Below are 23,912 nucleotides of genomic sequence, written 5' to 3' on the forward strand. Positions count from 1 at the left end.
AGGTTTTTGCATCAACGAACCATGTACATACATGTATGTGTGTTTCAGCTGTATAGATGTATTTCGTACAAAGTATGCTGGCCAAACGATGTTCAGAACAAATGTACACATGTTCAAACAGCTGAACTATGACGAATGTCTAGATACATGTCCAGCCAGTATCACTTAAATAAAGTAAATATATTTTTTTAAAAAAAACAAAAAAACATGACAAGTGAAAACACAGAAGGTCACACAATCTACGGAAGTCATTGTCGAAAATTTTGTATTACCCAAAAGACATTAGAGCACAACTGACCCTTCTGACGTTAAAAGTTGGTGAATGTATTTTGATACATTTGAAGCAAAAAGCAAATTAGGAATATCACAAACAATGCAGGCGATATTCCAGAAAGTTGAACGTCAGTTGGCCTACATTTTGTATAGGAGTTTGTGATATGCTTGTTAAATGTTGTGTTGTCACTACTCACCAAACTCAGAGAAAGTATGGATAATGTGTACTAAGACAGACAGCATTGGTGCAATAAGATGATTGAAGTATATAGGTCTGTCAAAAAGCTATACTAACAGAATGGACAGGTAACATTGAGACGACGGTGGCGAGATGAAATTAGCAGCATATTACAAAACTGTTCTGTATGGGATTTCTGTGAGAGCGCACAAAGGTAATTTATAGTATATACAATTTGTGATACAGAAACTCTTTGGCTTCAGTAAATAACAAATACTTACATGCACAGCATGTTAAAATATAACACGAAATACTTATTGTTTTGGCAGAGAGTTATTTTAATCAAATAAACCCGAAAATATACTTATGAAGTACACGATACGAAAATAAATTTCCTTTCTTACAAATTATAACAAAACGCAACACATCAAGCTAAGACAATAATTGGGTTCTGTACCCGGTATCTTATGAGACATAACATCGGGGCCTGCATCACTCACTTCGTAATAGTACACATTTTCAAACACATTTGACTCTTTTTTCCTTTAATTCAATGTCATTTATTGTTCCAATTTCAACAGCCCGATATACCTCTGCATGAAACACATCGAAATGAGTTTATACCGCCTGCTTCACTAGCTTGGAACAAAACATCATTTCTGTATACCGACTGTGTAGCTAGCTACGCACCAGATAGAATTTCTTTATACCGACTGTGTAGCTAGCTACGCACCAGATAGAATTTCTTTATACCGACTTCCTCACTAGCTTCAAAACCATAACATTTTCCGAGTGCCTCACTAGCTACAAGCCAGATATCATTGCTTTATATCGACTAGTTGACTGTCTGTGAACCAGGTATAATTACTTACACTGACTGGTTGACTATCTATGAACTAGATATCATTACTTATACCGACTCGTTGACGGTCTATGAATCAGATATCATTACTTATTCCGACTCGTTGACTGTCTATGAACCAGATATCATTACTTATACCGACGCGTTGACTATCTATGAACCAGATATCATTACTTATACCGACTCGTTGACTGTCTATGAACCAGATATCATTACTTATACCGACTCGTTGACTATCTATGAACCAGATATCATTACTTATACCGACTCGTTTACTATCTATGAACCAGAGACTATACACCGAACGAATCTCTAAACGAATGTCAGCGAAGATTTCGACACACCTGACCCTTCTGACATTAAAAGTTAGTTAACATATTTTGATACATTTGAAAGTCATTCATTAAGCCACAAGTCAAACATCATTTCCCAAAGCATCGTGGTACATAAGAAGTCGTTTGAAGAATTAAACACATCTAACTTGAATATGCATAAAAGTGATATATTTGAACTGAGTTTAAAGTCATTCATGTCATTGTATCAAATAACACCCCAACTAGGTTTGCTTAATACCACTTGCTTCATTAAAAGTTAGCATTTCAATCGAGATTATTACTGCGACCTTCACTATGTCAAGGTTATTTAGTTCCTGTGAACAAAAGCCCTCTATCTAAAGGAATTGTCTAATGTCTTGACGATTGATCTCATGGTACCTTAAAAAGAAGTCGTTTTATATGAACGATTGAAGACGAACGACGGATGCCACGTCATCACCTTACCTCACAGGCATTTTGTAACCAACTATCTATATTTGACAAATAATCAAAGAATATATTTTGAAGCAGAGAGGTTATAAAATATCACTTTTTGTGCATGTTCTACAAAACCATTATCACTAAAACCGTCCAAAAATCGTCGTTTAACAAAGGAATGTACTAGAAACCTGACCAAGTAAAAATGTTTCATAATAATGATCTTATAAATGGGACAGACCAAATTATCAGTACAAACATAAGAAAGAAACATAACCAGTGGACAATCGCATGCCTTTTACCAAGACGGCCGGGGTTCGATTCCCCGATCGGACTTGAAAAGGAATGGGGTCAACGTACACGTGGGTTTTCTCCGAGTACTCATAATTGTTGTAAAACAAATAAAGTTTATATTAAACATAACCAACATCAAATCTATTACGACTTTAAACTGTCAAAAATAATAAAACAATCGACCAATTAATGGAAATTAATAAAGGACTATAGATATTAAATACTCCTTACAAAACAAATATCATAAAAATAGAATGTAACACGGGGCTCTTTGTACGTGCCACATTTAGGCTGTTGTTTAAAGCACTGACAATGTTTTACATAACAATATAAACACAATGAACCCTAACTGCAGGACACTTTCATGAAGAGCACGTGCATCTGTAAGTTCACATACCAGTTGTACCTCGATTTAATTGATAACCGCACAAACGTCAAGTGAAATTCAAAGAAATAAAGTATTATATGACGTGTCATGTGAGTGAAATATTGATGAAAATGACAGGTTGTTGTAAATGTTGATGAAAATAAAAGGTTGTCGTAAATGTTGATGAAAATGAATGGTTGTCGTAAATGTTGATGTAAATGACAGGTTGTGGTAAATATTGATGTAAATGACAGGTAAATCTGAAATCGATATGCATTTATAAGAAAGATGAGATAAAATGTACATGTAGCAAATTAAAGGTAAACGGAGACATTGATGTAACTGACAGGTAAATCTAAAAAGATGTATATTTATATGGCAGGTGGCTCTATATGGAATAAAAATAACAGTTTCATGTGAAAATATATAAGACAGTTGAACGTAAATAAAGATATAAATCACAGACATCAATTTGTAAAAGAAACACAGTGACCCTTAATAAGGAATGAAGTAATGATGGACATGCTAAAGTACAGTGCAACATCACCGTCATGATAAAACATTGATTAATCGAATTTGAGTTCGAATAACGACAGTTCGGTATTCCTTTTGATATGCCACATTTATAATAAAATGCATCTGATATGATACCAATAACATACCATTTATGGGTCTAAATCACAACACCGGTTCTTTCTTGGCTAAATTTAAGACTGAGCAAACAGAGCGACTGTAAAACAAAAATCAAATCAAAACAAAACAAAACAAAACAAAGTAAAAAAAATCGTCAGGAACATAACAACATCAATATTACGTATGTTATGCATAAAAAAATCAGTAGACCAATCACATAAACACTCTCAAACAAAGCCTTATTCAATTTACAAAAGTATATCTATGTTTTCATAAAATTATAACGAGGGTATTATGCATGAATATTATTGATACGGTACACAGTGTGATTTCACTATGTATTATTATAACAAATTCAGTTTATCTGTGAGTAGCTTTTAGTACCTCTGTACATTGTCTAAGGCATCCTGTGTTTTATCCGTGGTTTCGAATATTTCAATTCTCACAAGCGGTCGTCCATCTACGTCTCACCAGCGGTCGTCCATCTACGTCTTATCAGCGTTCGTCCATCTACGTCTCACCATCGGTCGTCAATCTATGTCTCGTCAACGGACGTCAATCTACTCTCGTCAACGGTCGTCCATCTAAGTCTCACCATCGGTCGTCCATCTACGTCTCGTCAACGGCCGTCCATCTACGTCTCGTCAGCGGACGTCCATCTAGGTCTCACCAGCGGTCGTCCATCTACGTCTCATTAGCGGTCGTCCATCTCCGTCTCGTCAGCGGTCGTCCATCTACGCCTCATCAACGGTCGTCCATCTACGTCTCCCCAGCGGTCGTCCATCTACGTCTCATTAGCGGTCGTCCATCTCCGTCTCGTCAGCGGTCGTCCATCTACGTTTCACCATCGGTCGTCAATCTACGTGTCGTCAACGGTCGTCCATCTCCTCTCGTCAACGGTCGTCCATCTACGTCTCCCCATCGGTCGTCCATCTACGTCTCGTCAACGATCGTCCATCTACGTCTCGTCAACGGTCGTCAATCTACGTCTCGTCAGCGGGCGTCCATCTACGTCTCATCAGCGGATGTCCATCTACGCCTCGTCAGCGGTCGTCCGTCTACGTCTCATCAACGGTCGTCCATCTCCGTCTCACCATCGGTCGTCAATCTACGCCTCGTCAGCGGTCGTCCATCTACGTCTTAGCAGCGGTCGGCCATCTACGTCTCACCAGCGGTCGTCAATCTACGTCTCGGCAGCGGTCGTCCATCTACGTCTCGTCAACGATCGTCCATCTACGTCTCGTCCACGGTCGTCCATCTACGTCTCCCCAGCGGTCGTCCATCTACGTCTCGTCAGGGGTCGTCCATCTACGTCTCACCAGCGGATGTCCATCTACGTCTCATCAGCGGTCGTCCATCTACGGCTCACCATCGGTCGTCAATCTACGTCTCGTCAACGATCGTCCATCTACGTCTCGTCAACGGCCGTCCATCTACGTCTCGTCAGCGGACGTCCATCTAGGTCTCACCAGCGGTCGTCAATCTACGTCTCGTCAACGATCGTCCATCTACGTCTCTTCAGCGGCTGTCCATCTACGTCTCGTCAGCGGGCGTCCATCTACGTCTCATCAGCGGATGTCCATCTACGCCTCGTCAGCGGTCGTCCGTCTACGTCTCATCAACGGTCGTCCATCTCCGTCTCACCATCGGTCGTCAATCTACGCCTCGTCAGCGGTCGTCCATCTACGTCTGATCAGCGGTCGTCCATCTACGTCTCACCAACGGTCGTCCATCTACGTCTCGTCAACGGCCGTCCATCTACGTCTCGTCAGCGGACGTCCATCTAGGTCTCACCAGCGGTCGTCCATCTACGTCTCCTCAACGGTCGTCCATCTACGTCTCACCAGCGGGCGGCCATCTACGGCTCATTAGCGGTCGTCCATCTACGTCTCGGCAGCGGTCGTCCATCTACGTCTCGTCAGGGGTCGTCCATCTACGTCTCACCAGCGGGCGTCCATCTACGTCTCGTCAGCGGTCGGCCATCTACGTCTCATCAACGGTCGTCCATCTCCGTCTCACCATCGGTCGTCAATCTACGCCTCGTCAGCGGTCGTCCATCTACGTCTGATCAGCGGTCGTCCATCTACGTCTCACCATCGGTCGTCCATCTATGTCTCGTCAACGGTCGTCCATCTACTCTCGTGAACGGGCGTCCATCTACGTCTCGTCAGCGGTCGGCCATCTACGTCTCATCAACGGTCGTCCATCTCCGTCTCACCATCGGTCGTCAATCTACGTCTCGTCAACGATCGTCCATCTACGTCTCGTCAACGGACGTCCATCTACGTCTCACCAGCGGTCGTCCATCTACGTCTCGTCAGCGATCGTCCATCTACGTCTCTTCAGCGGATGTCCATCTACGTCTCGTCAGCGGTCGTCCATCTACGTCTCATCAACGGTCGTCCATCTACGTCTCACCATCGGTCGTCAATCTACGTCTCGTCAGCGGTCGTCCATCTACGTCTCGTCAGCGGTCGTCCATCTACGTCTCATCAGCGGTCATCTGCCTCTTCGTTGCCGTAAGCCCACGTGTCCAGCTGTATCCTACACGACCTGAGGAGGATCGCTATCCGCCGTAAGTCCTCGGACACATTAGTCCTAGACTTCTTGGATAGGTTCCATCCCGCGTGTGCAATTGAGCCCACGTCAACTAAGACGGCGAGAGGGATGAGGATGGCGGATATCACAGCAACGCTTTGAAACGACACCCTCAGAACGGTCATGGGGATGACGTAAAGGTGATGTAGTGCACGGACCAGCGTGCTGATTGTTGAAAAGATGGCTGTGTCTAAGACCTGAAGATTATCTTCACGCAGAAGTTCCTTTACGTCAACCTCCATTGTCTGAACACTCTTTTGAAACTCTGTTATGACTTTCTTCAAATCATCCGATTTTGTTTTAAGCAAAGACTGTTTGACTTTGAGGACATCGGTCGCCTTACTACCGAGAACGACCTCCGTGATCTTTGACCCGGCCATTGTAACCCCGCCCACTCCTCCAACTGCAGCCCCTGCTATTGTGAGCCCAAGCGACAATCCGGCTGTGAATGGTGCAGCAATAACACCAGCAAGTGCTAGCCCCGCCCCTATTAGGCCCGTGGATCCACCCACTATGGTGGCAATGTTGACCCCAAAACGTCGGTTTTCTAGCTCTGAAACAATCTGATGGCACAGCTCTTCTGTCAACTCGCTCACCAGCAGCCACGTGTTTAGTGTTATCTTCAGCTTGGTCAGACAAAGGTCGACGTTTCGTGTAACAAGGACACTCCTCTCCTCTGTTAATAGAAATGTAGAAACAAATTGTCTAAAATTACGATAATAGTATTCCCAGTTCTCTTAACAAAAATACGTTTGTTAAATAATGCAATCTGCTTTAACATACCCAATACATGTGCAGGCGCGTAGCTACCATGTAAGCCAATAAGCCCGGGCTTGCACATGATTTTGACAAGTATAGGTTTTCATGACGTTATTTTTTCTTGCTGATACTATAAAGAGGAGTTTAAGTTTTGAATATATAGTATACATATGTCATTCCTCAGATATGATACAGTGTAAATAGTTAGTACAAAAATGTATGAAGTTTAGAAATGTCCATTGCATTAATGGACAGTTCAAGGAGGAACTAAACTGCTCGATTGAGTAAATTGAGAAACTCACGCCTGGCGCAAACGACTCCGAGTATGGCACAGTGGACACAGACAATCAATGTTTTTTTTATGAAAATATCAATTTGGGGCACGTTCGGCCCCTTTTGCCGGGGCACATTCGGCCACCCCGAATGCAACTGTTATTGTGCCAAGTGACGTCACTATTGATAACGTCACCCAATTGACCACAAAAATAATATTTTGTTATTATTTTGAAGACCCACTCCCGTACCCTCCCCCTGCTCGCGCTACGCGCTTCGNTGTGTAAGGTGAAAGACCATCTCGCCTTCGCCAGTGTCATTTAATGTGAAGTTAAAACATGACATCAGCTATGGTTTGATTTGGTTTATTTGTGTTTTACTTCCTTCTAACAGCTTTGGTCATTTAAGGACGAGCAAACATTTGATGGTGGGGGTAAACTAAAGTACTCAGAGGAAAACGGGTTTCGTTTGTGAAATATGCTTTCGAAAAAATGCAAGAAACCGAAATTCCATTACAATTCTTTATCTTTAACTACTTTTAATTCCATGCGTGTACTGTCACTACCTATTGCTGGCCATTTTTACTGAATGACCTTAATATGCTGATGGGTGATTTTAAACGTTTTGTACTGTTTGAGAATTATTTTATTTTAGAGTTATCAGCAACCCTCCTCTTTTGGAATTCGAACATTTAGACCGGGCTATATCATACCTATAACAATATCAATATAACGAACAGTTCGCTAGTTTTGTCAAGTATCCAACCACGTAAACAAAAACAAGAATTCCACGTCGACTCAGTTACATACATGTAATTGCTAATCTGGTGAATTACGGCCTACAATACCAGTATCACACATGGTCTTTAGCAGGTAAAATGTCGTACGAAGAAAGGTATTACTCATTATCAAAACGTCCCTTATATGAATCAAGATCATATCATCTCAGCATATATCACTTAATAGTACTTACCAAAGCTCAGTTTTGGAATGTCAAGTTTGATTTGACCGATGTCCAGGGGGCCAATCTCTGCGTCCCCAGGGAGTGTCAATACACAGTTACACAATTCATATTTGGGAACCACACGATCGTAATGGCCAGCAGAACTCTGGAAAAGAGAAATGTAATATCTGCCGTTGGACGGGCACATCGCCTCACTACGCTTGTCAGCGCCGTGCCTGACGCAGGTTTTCGCCATGACATTCCAGGAGTAGTGTTTCCATGTAAAATTGTTTATCTCTTGGCTACCTTCTCTACTAAGCAAATAAATGGAAGTTGCAAACACAACACTGGTAAGGTAAATCTCCTCCTTACCTGCATTTTCTAGGTCCAAGATTCTTTGTTTCAGTTCATCCACCGTTAAAGCAGACCTACCCAGCAGCAGAGCGAGATGTCTTAGATCATACTCAAGTTCGGGACGCGTTTCCTCTATGACATCTAAAAGACGTTTACGGATGAGCCCAAAGTGTTCCTGTGATCCAAACAGCTCCTTGCTGAGGCATCTATAGAAAGAATGCGAGTCCTGAAAAATGGAGTCAATAAATCGATCCGACATGTCCTGACGTTCGTGCAGGACGCTGTAACACTCGGAGAACTGACGTGCCATTAATGGCCTTCGTACCTCACTTGTAATCTGTTCCTCAATGAACGGTGACGGTAGACGTTGCTTTAAGGTCATGTGTCGATCAGATTCAGCAACCCTGACGACGCCAGGATTTTGGAGATCTCCTGAAACCGAGCAAGGTGTGTATATTAGAACATAAACTTAGAGTTAACAACAAAAATGAAACCGCCGGGACACAAATAAAAAAAATAAGCCGCACGTTTTAACATTCCAACAAAATATAAAACATTCACAATGATAAGATTATTTACCATTTGTCTCCATGAAAAGTGGGATTGGCGACATGACTTGGCAGTTACACCCACTGATCGGGATAACCCTGTCGAACTTCCGGCTTCGCATATCATAGAAAAGCGTAATGTAGTAACGACACCCAAGGGAGTGGATGGAGTCGTCCTCGGTCTGCGATCTAGAGGGATGGTAAGGGCACCACTGGTACTGCACCCCACTGCTCCCACCCACCTGCGTGAAGATATATACAGAAACACGTAACCAATCTGCTAGCGCCTGAACAACCCGCCCTTGGTCATGTTCGCTCATATTCATCAGCGAGGGCATTTGGTCTCCATCAACCTGTGCACAGGCATCAGAAACGTTGTCGCGGATAGACTTGTACTCCTCCTCCGTTCCAAAGACCTCTTTACTGATGCAGCGGAACAATGTGGAATCGTAGGCTTCGATCTTCTCCAGTTCCCGACCTTCTGAGCGAAGAAGTTTGAGTACATTCCGAACGTTAGATGGCGGGTCGGTGAATGGGTTCCTCCTCGTCTGACGGACTCTATCCCTCCCTGAAGAGTACATGTGTGGTAAATGATGATGTTCCTCACAACAAGGTACTCTTCTTGCTGTAGAAAGGAGAGTCCAGAATAGTGATTAAGTTATCTTAAACTAAGTTGAAGAGAGAAAAAAAACATGTATTATGAGTTCAATCTAAAGGGAATCGAAGAATCAAAAAGCACTGTCATCTGAGTAACTTATCACGCAAGACAATGAAAATTTTCATTCAAACATACTTTATTAACATTAATTAATCAAACATTACAGAATCTTGAGCAGAAACGGAACGAAACACTGAACACGCTAGCACGTATTTGAAGTTTTACCAAAGTGTGACATTTTGCTTTTGAAAAGCATGACCACAGCGTGATCTGTTAATAACGTTTCGTATGACTTACCCAACATATCACGTGCAATACTTGCGATCTGCTCTCTAATCGTGAACAGGTTTCCAGGAACCTTGGGCGCCGTCTCTCTAAGATTGTGACCGCCTGCATCAAATGTCAGTACAACAGAGTACATATCGGTCAAATTGGCACATTTCAACGCCACAAAGGAATCCATTGGTCGCACGTTCTGAAGCCTATTTCTGATTGGTGGATAGATTTCCCACGTGTCTGCACCATTGATGAAACTTAGAACATAAACAGGCGCATTAAGAAGACTTGCAGCACCATATATCTCGGTTTTCGTCGGTTTGCTGTTTTCTCCTTTTATTTTCAAAATGTGTTCTTTAAGTGCCTGATCCTTGTCTGAATCTTTGTCTGTGATAATAGCCGCAAACACATCGCTGCTCTCTTCCTCTTCTTCTAATGCACAGATTAAATTCTTAACTCGTTTCCAATGGTAACTGGCGCCGTACATTTCCTGACTTAGACACTGGTAGAATGTGTCGTTATCTGTGTTCGGCTTCCATTCACTAACACCAGAAGAGTTTTCTTCCTCTGCAGACGAAGGAGACACAGATAACTCGTTAGAAAACTTACTGCCATAGCAACGCCTATGTTTGACTTGACTTTGATTGGTGGTGCTTTCCGACATTGGACAAATGATGCTTTGGTTAGTCATAGCTTCTGAACTTCGGCTGGGCGAACAGGCAGATTCTTCTAATATTTGTTTGAATCCATGAAATATTGTCTTATGTGTAGTCAACAAGATCACCATTTTGAGGTTGCGATTTATGTTTGGCTCCACTCTTCCAAGGACAGGGACAAAAAGCCTCCACTGAAGCCGTGGTGGGACCGAATCGTCCCCGCTTAAGTCACACACCAAAGCCTCTATGGGTCGTCCGATAAGCTCGCAGGCCGCGTATATCTCACGTGCAGTAGGAGGTGTGTTAAACGATTTGCTTTTTTTAACGTCATCTAAAAATGCCTGTTGTGTGGATACATCGTGTGGACTTTCGGTGAAGGATCTTTGCAAAAATAGTTCAAAATAGTGTATATTCTCTGGTTCCATTTGAAAGTTACAGATACTTTCTCTACATTTGGCATGATTGTTTGCATCCCCATACATTGTATGGGACATGATTCTGTAAAAGTCATCCTCCTTATCGTCCACGTCGCTGGCATCAAGTCCTGTCTCTTCCAACTTCCTGAACAGCAACTCACCAAAATCCATTTCTGAAATAAACAAATCAATTCGATAACAGTACTAATAACCAAACAGTGGAACAGACAACCATAAGCCAAGCGTCAAACTTGGCGGAATTCGATGTGCCTACGATATATGTCACAGAATTATAACAAATTACAATAAATAGCACGTACTTTGAACGTACGGGAATTATATTCCAGGAAACATGCAAGAGAAATAATCTTCATATTTGCAGAGAAATTATTTTAATGGATCACATTTTATTCGTCATTTTGTATCTTTCTATATATCGGTAGACATTGTTGTTTATAAAAGTATAACTTGCCATTACTAAAACTTATACAATTTACTACTGACACTGACTGACACTATATACTCCTCATACAAACACCTCTTACACCACTGATGATAAGTATTACTCGACACGATTGCAAGCAATACTGCTTAACCAATTCCATTACAACTAACTATATCTTGCCAAAGAAAAGTGTTGTTTGTTTCCGGTTACCCTAACTACCCTAATTTTATGTGCAACATGTTTTGGCAATTTTCAAGGAAGCACTGTTAATGTCAAGATCACTATCCTCTATCAGCTTCATCATGTTGTTTTTTAATTATTACCTACCTACTGTAATCTTTTCAGACATAAAACATGTTTTTGAGTTTTTCACTGTCATACTGCAACCACTATGTTTTAACCCCTAACTTTTAAACCAACATTATCATGAACACTACTACCAACACTATTTTTATAGGTTTCTATATACAAAATTAGCACTTCTGATCTTTAAAAACTAATATTAAACTTCGATTATACTTCTCAAGATGTTTCTAGCACTACTATCGGACTACTTTACCACTACCATCCAATCAACTATAACAATGTTGTTATACTATCAATAGATTCAGTATACTATTGTTTATACTACCATCACCACTGCTACTCTACATCGATACTTCTGACACTCACACTAGTAATATTCTTTCAACACTGTTACTATGTCTCAGTATACTATTATTCTACAACGCTACTTCTGCCACTTACACTAGTAATGTTCTTTCCACACTGTTAATATGTTTCAGTATACTGTTGTTTATACTACCATCCCCACTGCTACTCTACAACGATACTTCTGACAATTCCACTAGTAATATTCTTTCCACACTGTTACTATGTTTCAGTATACTATTTTTAATACTACCATCACCACTGCTACTCTACAACGATACTTCTGACACTTACACTAGTAATATTCTTTCCACACTGTTACTATGTTTCAGTATACTATTATTCTACAACGCTACTTTTGACACTGTTCCTGGTACCTTTATACTATCAACACTAATTATTTATGAACACTACCTACTTAATACTAATAATTTTCCAACTTACATGTATGTTAATCGCTTACGCTGTCTCGAATGTAAAGCGCGCTACCACTAGTACAAGTAAAAGGTTGTAGGGGTATTGTAGTGGCAGTAAAGTGGTAGTGTAGGGGTATTGTAGTGGCAGTGTAGTGGTAGTGTAGGGTTAATGTAGTGGTAGTGTAGGGATATTGTAGTGGTATTGTAGTGGTATTGTAGTGTAGTGCTATTGTAGTGATAGTGTAATGGTAGTGTAGTGGTATTGTAGTGGTTAATGTTATGGTATTGTAGAGGTAGTGTAGTGGTATTGGAGTGGTAATGTAGTGGTAGTGTGATGGTAGTGTAGTGGTATTGTAGTGGTATTGTGGTGGTAGTGTGGGGGTAATGTAGTGGTAATGTAATGGTATTGTAGTGGTAATGTAGTGGTATTGTAGTGGTAATGTAGTGGTATTGTAAATATAATGGTAATGTTATGGTATGGTAGTGGTAGTGTAGTGGTAATGTAGTGGTAGTGTAGTGGTATTGTGGTGGTAGTTTGGTGGTAATGTAGTGGTAATGTAGTGGTATTGTGATAGTAGTGTGGTGGTAATGTAGTGGTCTTGTGGTGGTAATGTCGTGGTATTGTAGTGGTAATGTAGTGGTATTGTAGTGGTAATGTTATGGTATTGTAGTGGAATGTAGTGGTATTGTAGTGGTAATGTTATGGTATGGTAGTGGTAATGTAGTGGTAGTGTAGTGGTATTGTGGTGATAGTTTGGTGGTAATGTAGTGGTATTGTAGTGGTAATTTAGTGGTATTGTAGTGATAATATAGTGGTATTGTAGTGCAATTGTGATAGCAGTGTGGTGGTAATGTAGTGGTCTTGTGGTGGTAATGTAGTGGTATTGTAGTGGTAATGTTATGGTATTGTAGTGGTAATGTAGTGGTATTGTAGTGGTATTGTAGTGGTAATGTTATGGTATGGTAGTGTAGTGGTAGTGTAGTGGTAGTTTGGTGGTAATGTAGTGGTAATGTAGTGGTGTTATAGTGGTAATGTAGTGGTATTGTAGTGATAATATAGTGGTATTGTAGTGGTAGTGTAGTGGAATTGTGATAGTAGTGTGGTGGTAATGTAGTGGTCTTCTGGTGGTAATGTAGTGGTATTGTAGTGGTATTGTAGTGGTAATGTAGTGGTAATGTAGTGGTATGGTAGTGGAAGTGTAGTGGTAATGTAGTGGTAGTGTGGTGGCAAGGTAGTGGTAATGTAGTGGTATTGTAGTGGTAGTGTAGTGGTAGTGTAGTGGTAATGTAATAGTATTGTAGTGGTAATGTAGTGGTAGTGGTAGTGTAGTGGTATTGTGGTGGTAGTGTGGTGGTTATGTAGTGGTAATGTAGTGGTATTGTAGTGGTATTGTAGTTGTGATGTTATGGTATTGTAGTGGTAGTGAAGTGGTAGTGTAGTGGTATTGTGGTGGTAATGTTGTGGTAATGTAATGGTATTGTAGTTGTAATGTAGTGGTATTGTATTGGTAATGTAGTGGTAATGTTATGGTATTGTAGTGGTAGTGTAGTGGTATTGTGGTGGTAGTGTGGTGGTAATGTAGTGGTAATGTAATGGTATTGTAGTGGTAGTGTAGTGGTATATGATAGTAGTGGTATTGTAGTGGTATTGTAGTGGTAATGTAGTTGTATTGTAGTGGTATTGTAGTTGTATTGTAGTGGTATTGTAGTGGTAGTCCTGTTATTGTATTGTAGGTCAGTATAATAGAAATGTATCTAGAATAGTAGTTGTGTTAATAATTTACAAAGTACATAGGTACAAAGTATATATGTGGTAGTTTCCAAAGTTGTACTGCACAATTCATATATGATATGTTTACAAGTTATCAAATTTCCTCTTATCTACGTGTAGAACGCAAATACAGAGATGAAAAAAACAGAAGCTGATAACAGATATGTTTGTTTGTTTTGGGATTAGCGCCGTTCTCGTAAGGGAAGAAACCGGGAAAGATATGACGCGATAACGATCAAAAGGGTTTGGTTTGGTTTAGTATTGTTTAACGTCCTATCAACAGCTATGGTCAGCTAAGGACGACCTCCCCTGTGTGCAAGATGCATGCGTGTAGTGTATGGCTGTGTGCGTAATTTAGTCGCCTAGCTCTTAAGATCATGCAATGGGGGCAGCAGGAACAATTCTTACGCAAATAATTTTGGTCCCTTTCATGTCCTCTCAGTCGAAAACAATGAGGAAAAACCGCGATTCTGTAGGGGGCCCACATTATATGTATCTAAAATGAAAGTAGGGCGTTTTTCAGAACGTGGCATGTCGACGCAACTGGAGATTTTATCTTCAAGCATAAAAAATGATTTTCATTTAACATGCGTTTTCAGATGCTACAAAGCTTACATACTATAATACACATACAAAAATGAATAGCCGCACTGCATTAGCCGCGTTTATATGATCAGCTGCATTTTATCATTTACCAGTCCGAACCGCTCTGTATCAGCAGAGAACCCAGTTACAGTAGTGTAACTTACCTTTAAATGTACTGTCCCTTATTCCTGAACGTATGTCATTCTATATATCGGACGTCGAGGACACACAACTGCTGTAGAGCCTTAGTTTGGTCAGCAGAATTATCCCAGCTGCTACTTCGTTTTTACTTCCGGTATCTTTGCTTTACGTATAGAAATAAGCTAGCGTTACCTCCCTTTACACGTGTTAGATGTTCTTGTATGTGGTTAATTAAAATATTGAAGAAAAAAATTGTCATAAACATATGAAGTGGTCTTTGGAAGGGGCGGTGAAGTACATATACCGAGAAATAATTAGATTCTGAAGAAGAAGAAGCGGATAACTTTTTGTTATGAAATTTATCTGTCGGAAAAATAACCTTAAACACACATGTTATTCGTGTACTTACACACACACAAGTTAATACACCCACTAATTAAAGACACAAATAATAACACACAACCATTATTGATATTAGCCTCTATATACAAAACTTACTGCTGGCAGTGTAACTAGATAGGTAAAACTCTAAATATATTAATTAACCATCGAAGATTTCATAGGTGTAATTAGAAATAATTAGGAAAGGTTGCTATAACTATAAAGAGGTACTTAAAACATGCATTTCATCGTTGCAAGACGTATGCAAATATAACAATTCAGAAACCATATGCGTTAGCATTGTGTTTTTGAGGGAAAACATAAACTATTAAATAAGAATTCGCTTCACGCGCCGTATACTATGAGTTATGACAGATATAACCAATTAGCGATCAAAAGAGTAGTTGATTGAGTTATGAGTGGATGATTGAGTTGTGAGTGGATGAGAAAGAGGGCGTTTGAATGTGAAATAAGTCTCAAATTTTATTGACGACAATGTTTCTGCAGATAAGTTAATCAGTTTTAGACAGCAAGGAAGGATACAGAGGTTAGTCACGGTAACTGTGATGACTCAATTTTTCGTTATTGAACTTTCCTTTCCTTGACAGTAACATATATGTTCCCCTCCCTACGGTGTTTACATGGTATAGTTGATTCGATATTCGAGTTCTTGTTTTAGGGCGAAAAATCAACACCAAGGCGAGAGTCGTGGCATTGCCAGGTGAGAAGTCAGGAAACGGAAAAGTCATTTTTTTTAAAAAGGGAGAAACATTTCCAAGTTATACAACGATTGCAGCCGATTTATTTTGGTCGCCAAAGCAAATGTCCAGTTGTCTTTTTTCATATTTTTTTCTCTCGATAACTACAATATGACCAACATGGATGGCTTACCACTAAGCTGTACGGTAAGCGGGACGGTTTTGATATTCAGATGGTGAGCTTTCCTTTTCTTGAAAGCAGCATATCTGCTTTCCCAACCTTCGGTGTGTACATGTCGCAGTTGATTCGGCGTCTGGGGGATTGCTCTGAACATCATTATTTCTGTAAAAGATGTTGACTTTTGACGGACAATCTGACTACACATGGTTTCCAAAGACGCAGGCCGACGAAGTGTTGCGGTCGCTATTATAATTATCCCACTGTGAAATATGCTATTTCTTGAATATCGATAGTTTCGATTATGCTCATTTCTGTGCCTGGTTGTTTTGTTGTCACTACCCCAATTCTCGATATGAGGACGTGCCATTATTTGTATATGACCATGATTTACATGGTGGAAGTTACAAAAAAAGGACATGAATTGATAGAAGATACAGTTTTGAGAAGTTTTGGAAGGAAATCATATTAACTTTGGAAACTCTTATGAACCCCGACCCATAGCCAAAGACAGTGTTCTCTACCAGCCTCTTCCGATTATCAATGAAATAACGTTAAAACCACAAAAAGTCTCCCTCAAAAGTATATGTTATGATGTTTTTTTCTACGGTAAAAACCTTTGTAAAATAGCTTTGTCAAAATATTTTATTAATGCAGTTTTTCATAAATGTAACATTGTTTTTAAGAAAAACTCGACTTTCCTGTTTGGCACTTTTAAAAATGTTCACCAGTTCACGAGTTTAAACATCTGCATACTGCCGATTCCTACTGTTGATTAAAAACTACTGCTACGCAATAATTCCAAAACAGTCCTTATCGAAGTATTAATTTTGACCCAAAATTCAGCGAATAAAATCTGGCAAAAATGGGAAAGTATCTTGTTTTTGAACGAATGTACATGTGATCTTCAACAAGTAAATGTACTATTAGTATGTTATTGACGCAATAAGAAATGTTAAAAAAAAAATGATCGATAAAGGATAATGTTAATGTAGCAATGTCTATAAGGCGGTATCATTGTGTCACAAATATCTACAATCCTTAATCATAAGCTTCGAGAAAAAAATCGTCATTGTCATGTCTAAGTTTTCCACAATCTCGACATTAACGTCAACGTTGTAAAAGACTCACTTGTGGGATATGTTACGTCAATGTTTACCTTGTTAACTGCCAAATGAACGGGACATTGCAGTTTGCACGTCTGTTATGGCCGGAATAGCTTATAATATATAGTTGATATTAATACTAGACTACCTACATATAATGTGTATTTTCATAATTTGTTTTACAGTTCAAATGAGGTTATGAGTAATACAAATCACGAAGCAAGATTGATATTAATTTAATCCATCTATACAATTTTGTAATACAAATACATCACATTGGAGTGACCAGTCATGGTTTATAAAGCTAGAAAGCAAAATGCATTTGCATACTTCTCTTCAGATGAACTTTTTGTTCTGACATATTTTTTTGTTAAAACCGAAAAAAAATGGCAAAAAGTGACTCAACTTGAAGACTTGTTCGGTCTCCCAACACTTGTCACAACCAGAGACATAAGTTATAAAGCCTGTAATATTATATATATACGTTTCTGTCACAACTGAGACTATTATACACACATAAGCCTGTCACGTCAAAGCATACTTCAGACACACATAAGATTACAAAATAAAATTGAATTGTCTCATTCCGTACTCATGCGAACTGAAATATGACAAAGGGTACATCACATGTTATAAATTTGTAGTGTGCTACCTGTTATCAGTTACACCGAGTTTTCTCCCTTGTTAGGAAATCTTTCTTGTCTGACAGGACATACCGAAAATTAACTGCGGACGGACGTCAGTCAGAAATTTGGCGAATGCTTGCGGAAGCAATGTACAAGTTTATATGTGTGAGAAAGTATCATTTCCGTGAATCTTCGCTTAATGCAAAATACTAGTGAAGGTCAAAATGTCTGCTGTCTTCACAAATATATACGCGGACATTACTCCAGAGTTTCAAGAACTTTGCACTCAGTCATTTCCTTTCGTGAGCGTTATACAGAAGGTATGTGACATGACAGGAGCTGTATTTGTTCATGATCGTCAACCTAAACTAGCAGGAAATTGGCAGACGATGAAAACTGTTCATGATCTGCTATCGGGACTGGTGCTTTATTCCAAAGTGTTGAATGAATTTGATGTTGGTGCTAGACCTCCCCACGGGAAAATAACACGGCCACAAGAACGTGAAGAAGGGTTGAAAAGAACACGCATACATCACACCATGTCTTTGAGTACTCAAGAAGTAGAAACAGTATCACATGCTACAATCAGTCCGTCATCAGATGACATACCTAGTATTGATATGAGAAATAATAATGACGGAAATAATCATGAAAACTACCATGCAAATGAACGGCAGTGTCGTAATGATGATGAAGATCAGGAAGCTGAAGATATGCGTTACAGGGATGTACAGGTGATAACCCTGACTGAAGTAGAGAGTGATCCAGATGATAACAAGAATGATGGTAACAATCTCTGTGATGTTGATGAGAACGGTTTATCTCCAACATCGTGGCACTCGCCTTTAGAACATGCCTATGAACATTCTGTGGCAAGTGAAATGAATCCTTATGGGGAAGAAGACAACCGTGTAACAGATTTAGAGATAAATAAGGATTCAGTACAGTTGCAAGGAGAAAATTCAGAAACACTTGCATGTTCAGAATGTAGCTACACCACGCAATGTGGCCGTAACCTTCTTCACCATCGAGTGCGTGTGCATCTGCGACCGTGGAAATGTAGGAGTTGTGACAAGGGGTTTGGACTTCAGAAAGATTTACAACGACATTACAAGTCATTGAGATCTTGTAGAGTTTACAAGCGACCCCAAAGGGAGCCACCTGGACGACCCGGTCCCTCCATAAAACCATCCTATACTGTCATGAACAATAATGACCCTACTGATATGGATGCTACTGTAACTGGAGGTGACACCATTTTGATCAGCAGTACAAAAACCTCCGGCAAAGGACTTGACAACCCTGATATGCAAAGTGTTAATGCAAGCTTCTCAGATAATCACAAAAATAGCACAGCAAAAAACCTTGAAAAGTATGTAGAAAACGATAAAGTTTCTGGGGTCATCAAACTTGAACCTTTTGATTATGAAAGTTCTGGTGAGACATCTAAAGAGTCCTGCACTAGTAATAGGCATGGTAGTTATCGCAAAATGTCTAATTCTGTTACTGACACGGGTTATTCCACCAAGTTTATAAAGGATGAACTTTGCGAAGTGGATGAAGCTGATCAGTATAGGAATTCACCAGGTGATGATTGCGGTGATAAGAGTGACTTTCAGCCTAGTGGATTCCTGGGTGGAGTGCCAGTAGGTTCAAGCTTAAGAACAATAACCATCCACCCTCATAAACTTTTGTCCTCTGATTCTAGATCAGCTTCAACATCTCTAACTGTACCACATGCGGATTCAGCTCCAGTAGACCGCTCACAAACAAGTTCTACAAGTAGAGGCATGTGTACCAACGAAGACATTAACATGCAATGGACAGGTGAGGGAGTCGGTGTCCCTCAGCCTCGTTTGACTTCAACAAACTTAGTACAACCAATTATAGGCTGTGAATCTGAAACCCCAATGTTTTTATGTTCTTCCTGCGACTACAAAGCTGATACTACAAAGAAAGTAGATGATCATATCCATCGTGTGCATTACAAAAGATTTCAGTGTTCGAAATGTCCAGCTTTGTTTGGACTTCAAAAAGATCTGACAAGGCACTATCGCAAAACACACAAAATGTTTATTGAGAGTCAAAGAAGGGGTCGCAAAGCGAACGGTCATTGGCAATATTAATATTATACAAGGTAATAACTTATATTCATAAATGTTATTTCATGGTTTCTGTATGGTGATAAGTAAATCCAACGTGTTAGTTAATGTTGCTAATAAAGGAACTTTTATAACCCAACAATGCATCTCAAATCTGAAAATTCACGGGTCCATTTGAAAACAAGACTGAAATCTATATTTTAAATACTCATTTAATTTTACTTGCTATGTTCAAACAATATGAAGCCAAATACAACACATCCTCAATATCAAGGGGTTACACTTTCACTCTCTTGATCTGCACCCCTGGAATATGTCTTAGCAAAACTTAAGGCACATGGCTAGCAATTTGATTGGTGTCGGGTAAAAACACTGACCAATTACTCGGCTGATACTTGTCCTTTGAAGATAACAAAAGAGCGACACCTGACTTCAAAGCCAATAAGTTTTACCGTTATGCGACGGTGAGATTCTTCTGATGTACATCAAAGTATCAATTTAGTGTTCACCCACAAGGCGATGCACACTGAGCCTTCAAATTTGCTATGCCATATTCCAGGGGTGCAGATCTAGAGAGCGAAAGTGAGCGTAACCCCTAGAGTGTCGAGGAAAAAAACAACAAGAAGAGTAAAACTATCCTGGCAGTTGAATACCCTTTTGTGGTCTATTTGATGTTCTATGCATGCTTATCAAATTGGATGTACAGTGTACATATTGATAAATATTTTAGTTCTGAAGACAGAAACTCTGTATACCGGTATATGTATATAATTAATCAGTGCCTAAAGATTGAGGTGCTGTTGGAACCTTATATGGTGGGTTTTGTTTATTGTTACCTTCCTTTTTTCAGATGTTATGATTTAATTGAAATTAAGTGTTTTACACATTTTTTATTATCTTTGTCTGTCACATTGTGTGTGGGCATATGCAATAGTGCATCGTTTCTTAAGAATCAACATTTATTTCCTATAAAAATTGTGTTAACCAAGATGGCTTGCTGGGTAATGACTTTCCAGTGGCCTGCTGACATGAGAGGCTGTCAAACTGGTTCAGAGGAATGACCTTGAACCACTTTCAAGGTTACAGGGATCAAATGTTTTAAAACTTTAAAAACAAGTTCTTTGGTCATGAATATATATAATCAAAAAGGTTAAGGGTCATGACATTTGGCCTTTGGCATTCTGGAACTTGACCCAGTTTAAAGGCTGCCTGCTTGTAAGTTCAAATTTTGCAAGGTAGAATCATTAGGGGTTTAGTAATGATATTTAACTTGTAAATTAATAGCAATTTGTTTTAATAAATTTGACCTTGACCTGCTTTGAAGGTCACATATGTGAAATGTGCTTACCAGCACTGAATAACAGATGAGTGATACAGTTCTATCAGGTCTCTTGTTATTATGTTAAAAAACTTATATATCAGCAAAGTGTTTTTTTATATTGTTTTATTTCATTTGAATACTTTTCAAGTATTTATGATTAATTTAAGCTAAATATATTTTTTAAATAATTAGGAAAAAAAGACATTGTGTTTTGTTTCCCTATTGGTCCTTACTTTTTAGATTAAACATATTACACATGTTTCATTAAGCCTATTTTGAATAAGTTTTATTTTGTGTTATTAAGACAAGAAAAAGTGAGCCTCTTGTATGTCTCCTAACTGAAACAAACCACTATTTTGAGTCTGTGTTTCGATTATTCTGTGGCATGGTGACATGTGTATCCATCATCTGTCAACATTTCATTTAAAAAGACGACCTGGATCATCAGGGTTTTTGCCAGGTGTTTACAGGGTCTGATTCCCAATTGAAAAATGACACTGTATTTTCCCAATTTCAATCTTTATTTTCCAAATTGGATTAAAATTGAATTTAAGAAACATCTGGAGGAAATTTTTGCATTTTAAATTACCTTTCAGGTAATCACTTTGCAGGTTTTATTTTTTATTCCAAATTTATGATATATTCCAGGACCTGTTCATGTGGGAACACTTATGATATTTCCCAATTTTTGCCAAATGATGATATTTTCCCAATTCCTGTTTAGGGGCCCTTTCCCAATATAGCTGGCAAAACCCCCTGATCATTTCTAGGCCAAACAGACTTTTATACAAACTCCTTGAACCAGTATGTATATGAATTTATTACATACTTACTAATAAATACCGGCTTTTTGTATATGCGATACGACACAATTGCTCTAACCCATATCGGCCCTCGCCGTATCACACCCCAAAACCTGTATCAGCCCCCGCCGTATCACACCCCAAAACCCGCATCAGCCCGCAAAACCTGTATCAAACCAATTTTGGAAATTCTTCGTTTTTCAAAATTTCAAAAGAAAAATAGATCATAAGATAATAGTTTTTATTAGTCAGTATGTAATAAACAGAATAAAACACCTTTTTCCATATCACACCCAGTATCAACCCTCGACCAATATCAGCGCTCGGGCCATCAGCCCTTGGGCTGATATTGCAGTCTCAGGTTGATACTGGGTGTGATGTGGAAAAAGGCATGTATTATTCTCTATGTATCTGGATACTTGATATTTGATATCGAGGTATATACATAGCTTATACTTGTCATAGTATACTAGATATTAGATAAAAGTCCATATTTTTGATTTGAGTTATCTCTCTTTGGTGTTTGAGGTGGTGACTTCAGGAGGTTGAGTCTGTTATTCATTAGCTGTTGACATGTCAAGGCAATGTGTCATCATTGTCAGGTATGCTCAAAATTCATTACAATGTAAATTTCTTTCTCTTCAGTGATTCTTGTAGGAAATTTAATGTTTCACAAACTATACAGTTTTATTGCAATATTACATTACCCCATTCATGTAAGAGAGTCCATTCATCATAAATATAAAGAAACATTTATTACAGTAACTAAGTCTATTTCACCACAGCTACTTGAATCAATTGGCCACCACCCCTAAATAGATATATTTACGTAGTAGATAATAGAGAAACAAACTCTTCGAAAGGAAAACGTAAAATAACAAGTACACAACAGGACTTACTGCTAGGCCTTTATGGCTCCTAATGTCTTGAGTCTTTTCTGTCTTATTGAGCTATTTCAGACGGACTGAACAAGCTCAAGAAGGCAGAAAGGCCTATAGTGGTCAGTCGTGTGTACTTGTTACTTTATTTTATATATACGTACATTGTATCATTTTGTATGTATAGATATATTTTAGACTTGGTCTGGTCTATTAGCATAATACTGTAAATTGAGAAATTATTCCTTTTTTGTTAAGGTTAGAAGTTTGCCTGTCTGTTTTGGACAATAGCACAGTAACAGGTAGGACACACACTTTTTCCGTCCATTCATACTTTTGAGTATCCTCATGTTAAGTTTAGAAAAGATTCAATTTATATCTTACTGAGATTGACCATGGTTCATTTTTATACCGTATTTCATTTATTTTGAAGTTTAAATTATAGAAAAATAAAACAATTTATTTAAAGCTGTTTACAGTAGTCTTGTTTTTGTGCTGATGGACAGCAAAGCCTAACTTGACGAGAAATTACTCTTGAGCCATAAACAAACTTCTTTTGGTTTGTTCATTTTCCATATAAAAGGGTGGAAAAATCTCTGTGATGATTGCAAATGCAATGGTCTGTTAACCTTAAAATGTATCTCCTCCAGAACAGCTGAAAGTATTCCTACTAAAATTGGTCTGGGGCATTATTGGGCCAAGGGGACTGAATGCTACAGAACTGGAAGGTATGGCTCCCCTGGATTATTTTAACTATGGTCTGGGGTATCCTTGGACAAAGCGGACTCCACAATTTACAAGCACAATAGTTGCTCACCCCTCAATCCTATTTCTTGAGAAAGAGTGACCTAATTTGTGATGAACATCCTTGGGTCATGAGGAATCATCTTTGTTAGCGATGTGGAGCCTAACACGGGAAATATAGATTAATCGTTATAATCCTACCCCAAGTTCACAGGTGAAGTTTGGTC

General features: G+C 39.2%; 1 protein-coding gene across 1 annotated transcript; it reads right to left on the minus strand.

Moving 5' to 3' along the window:
* Positions 1–5,364: 5,364 nt before the first annotated feature.
* LOC110442780 lies at positions 5,365–14,996 on the minus strand. Its single transcript, XM_021486555.1, has 5 exons — positions 14,872–14,996; positions 9,789–11,012; positions 8,865–9,458; positions 7,962–8,717; positions 5,365–6,633 (listed from the first exon to the last, which is right to left on the minus strand). Exons 2-5 carry the CDS (start codon positions 11,008–11,010, stop codon positions 5,852–5,854), a joined length of 3,354 nt encoding a protein of 1,117 aa, XP_021342230.1. The 5' UTR covers positions 11,011–11,012; positions 14,872–14,996; the 3' UTR covers positions 5,365–5,851.
* Positions 14,997–23,912: the final 8,916 nt, after the last annotated feature.

The sequence above is a fragment of the Mizuhopecten yessoensis genome, unplaced genomic scaffold (assembly GCF_002113885.1).
Source record: "Mizuhopecten yessoensis strain PY_sf001 unplaced genomic scaffold, ASM211388v2 scaffold716297, whole genome shotgun sequence".
Classification (NCBI taxonomy): domain Eukaryota; kingdom Metazoa; phylum Mollusca; class Bivalvia; order Pectinida; family Pectinidae; genus Mizuhopecten; species Mizuhopecten yessoensis.

Excerpts from the sequence above, each read along its gene's own strand:
- LOC110442780 (XM_021486555.1), bottom strand. The coding sequence starts at position 11,010 with ATGGATTTTGGTGAGTTGCTGTTCAGGAAGTTGGAAGAGACAGGACTT. Across the intron at positions 8,718-8,864 it reads ACTTTTCATGGAGACAAATG|GAGATCTCCAAAATCCTGGC; the intron begins GTAAATAATCTT and ends GCTCGGTTTCAG. Across the intron at positions 6,634-7,961 it reads CATTCCAAAACTGAGCTTTG|AGGAGAGGAGTGTCCTTGTT; the intron begins GTAAGTACTATT and ends TTCTATTAACAG.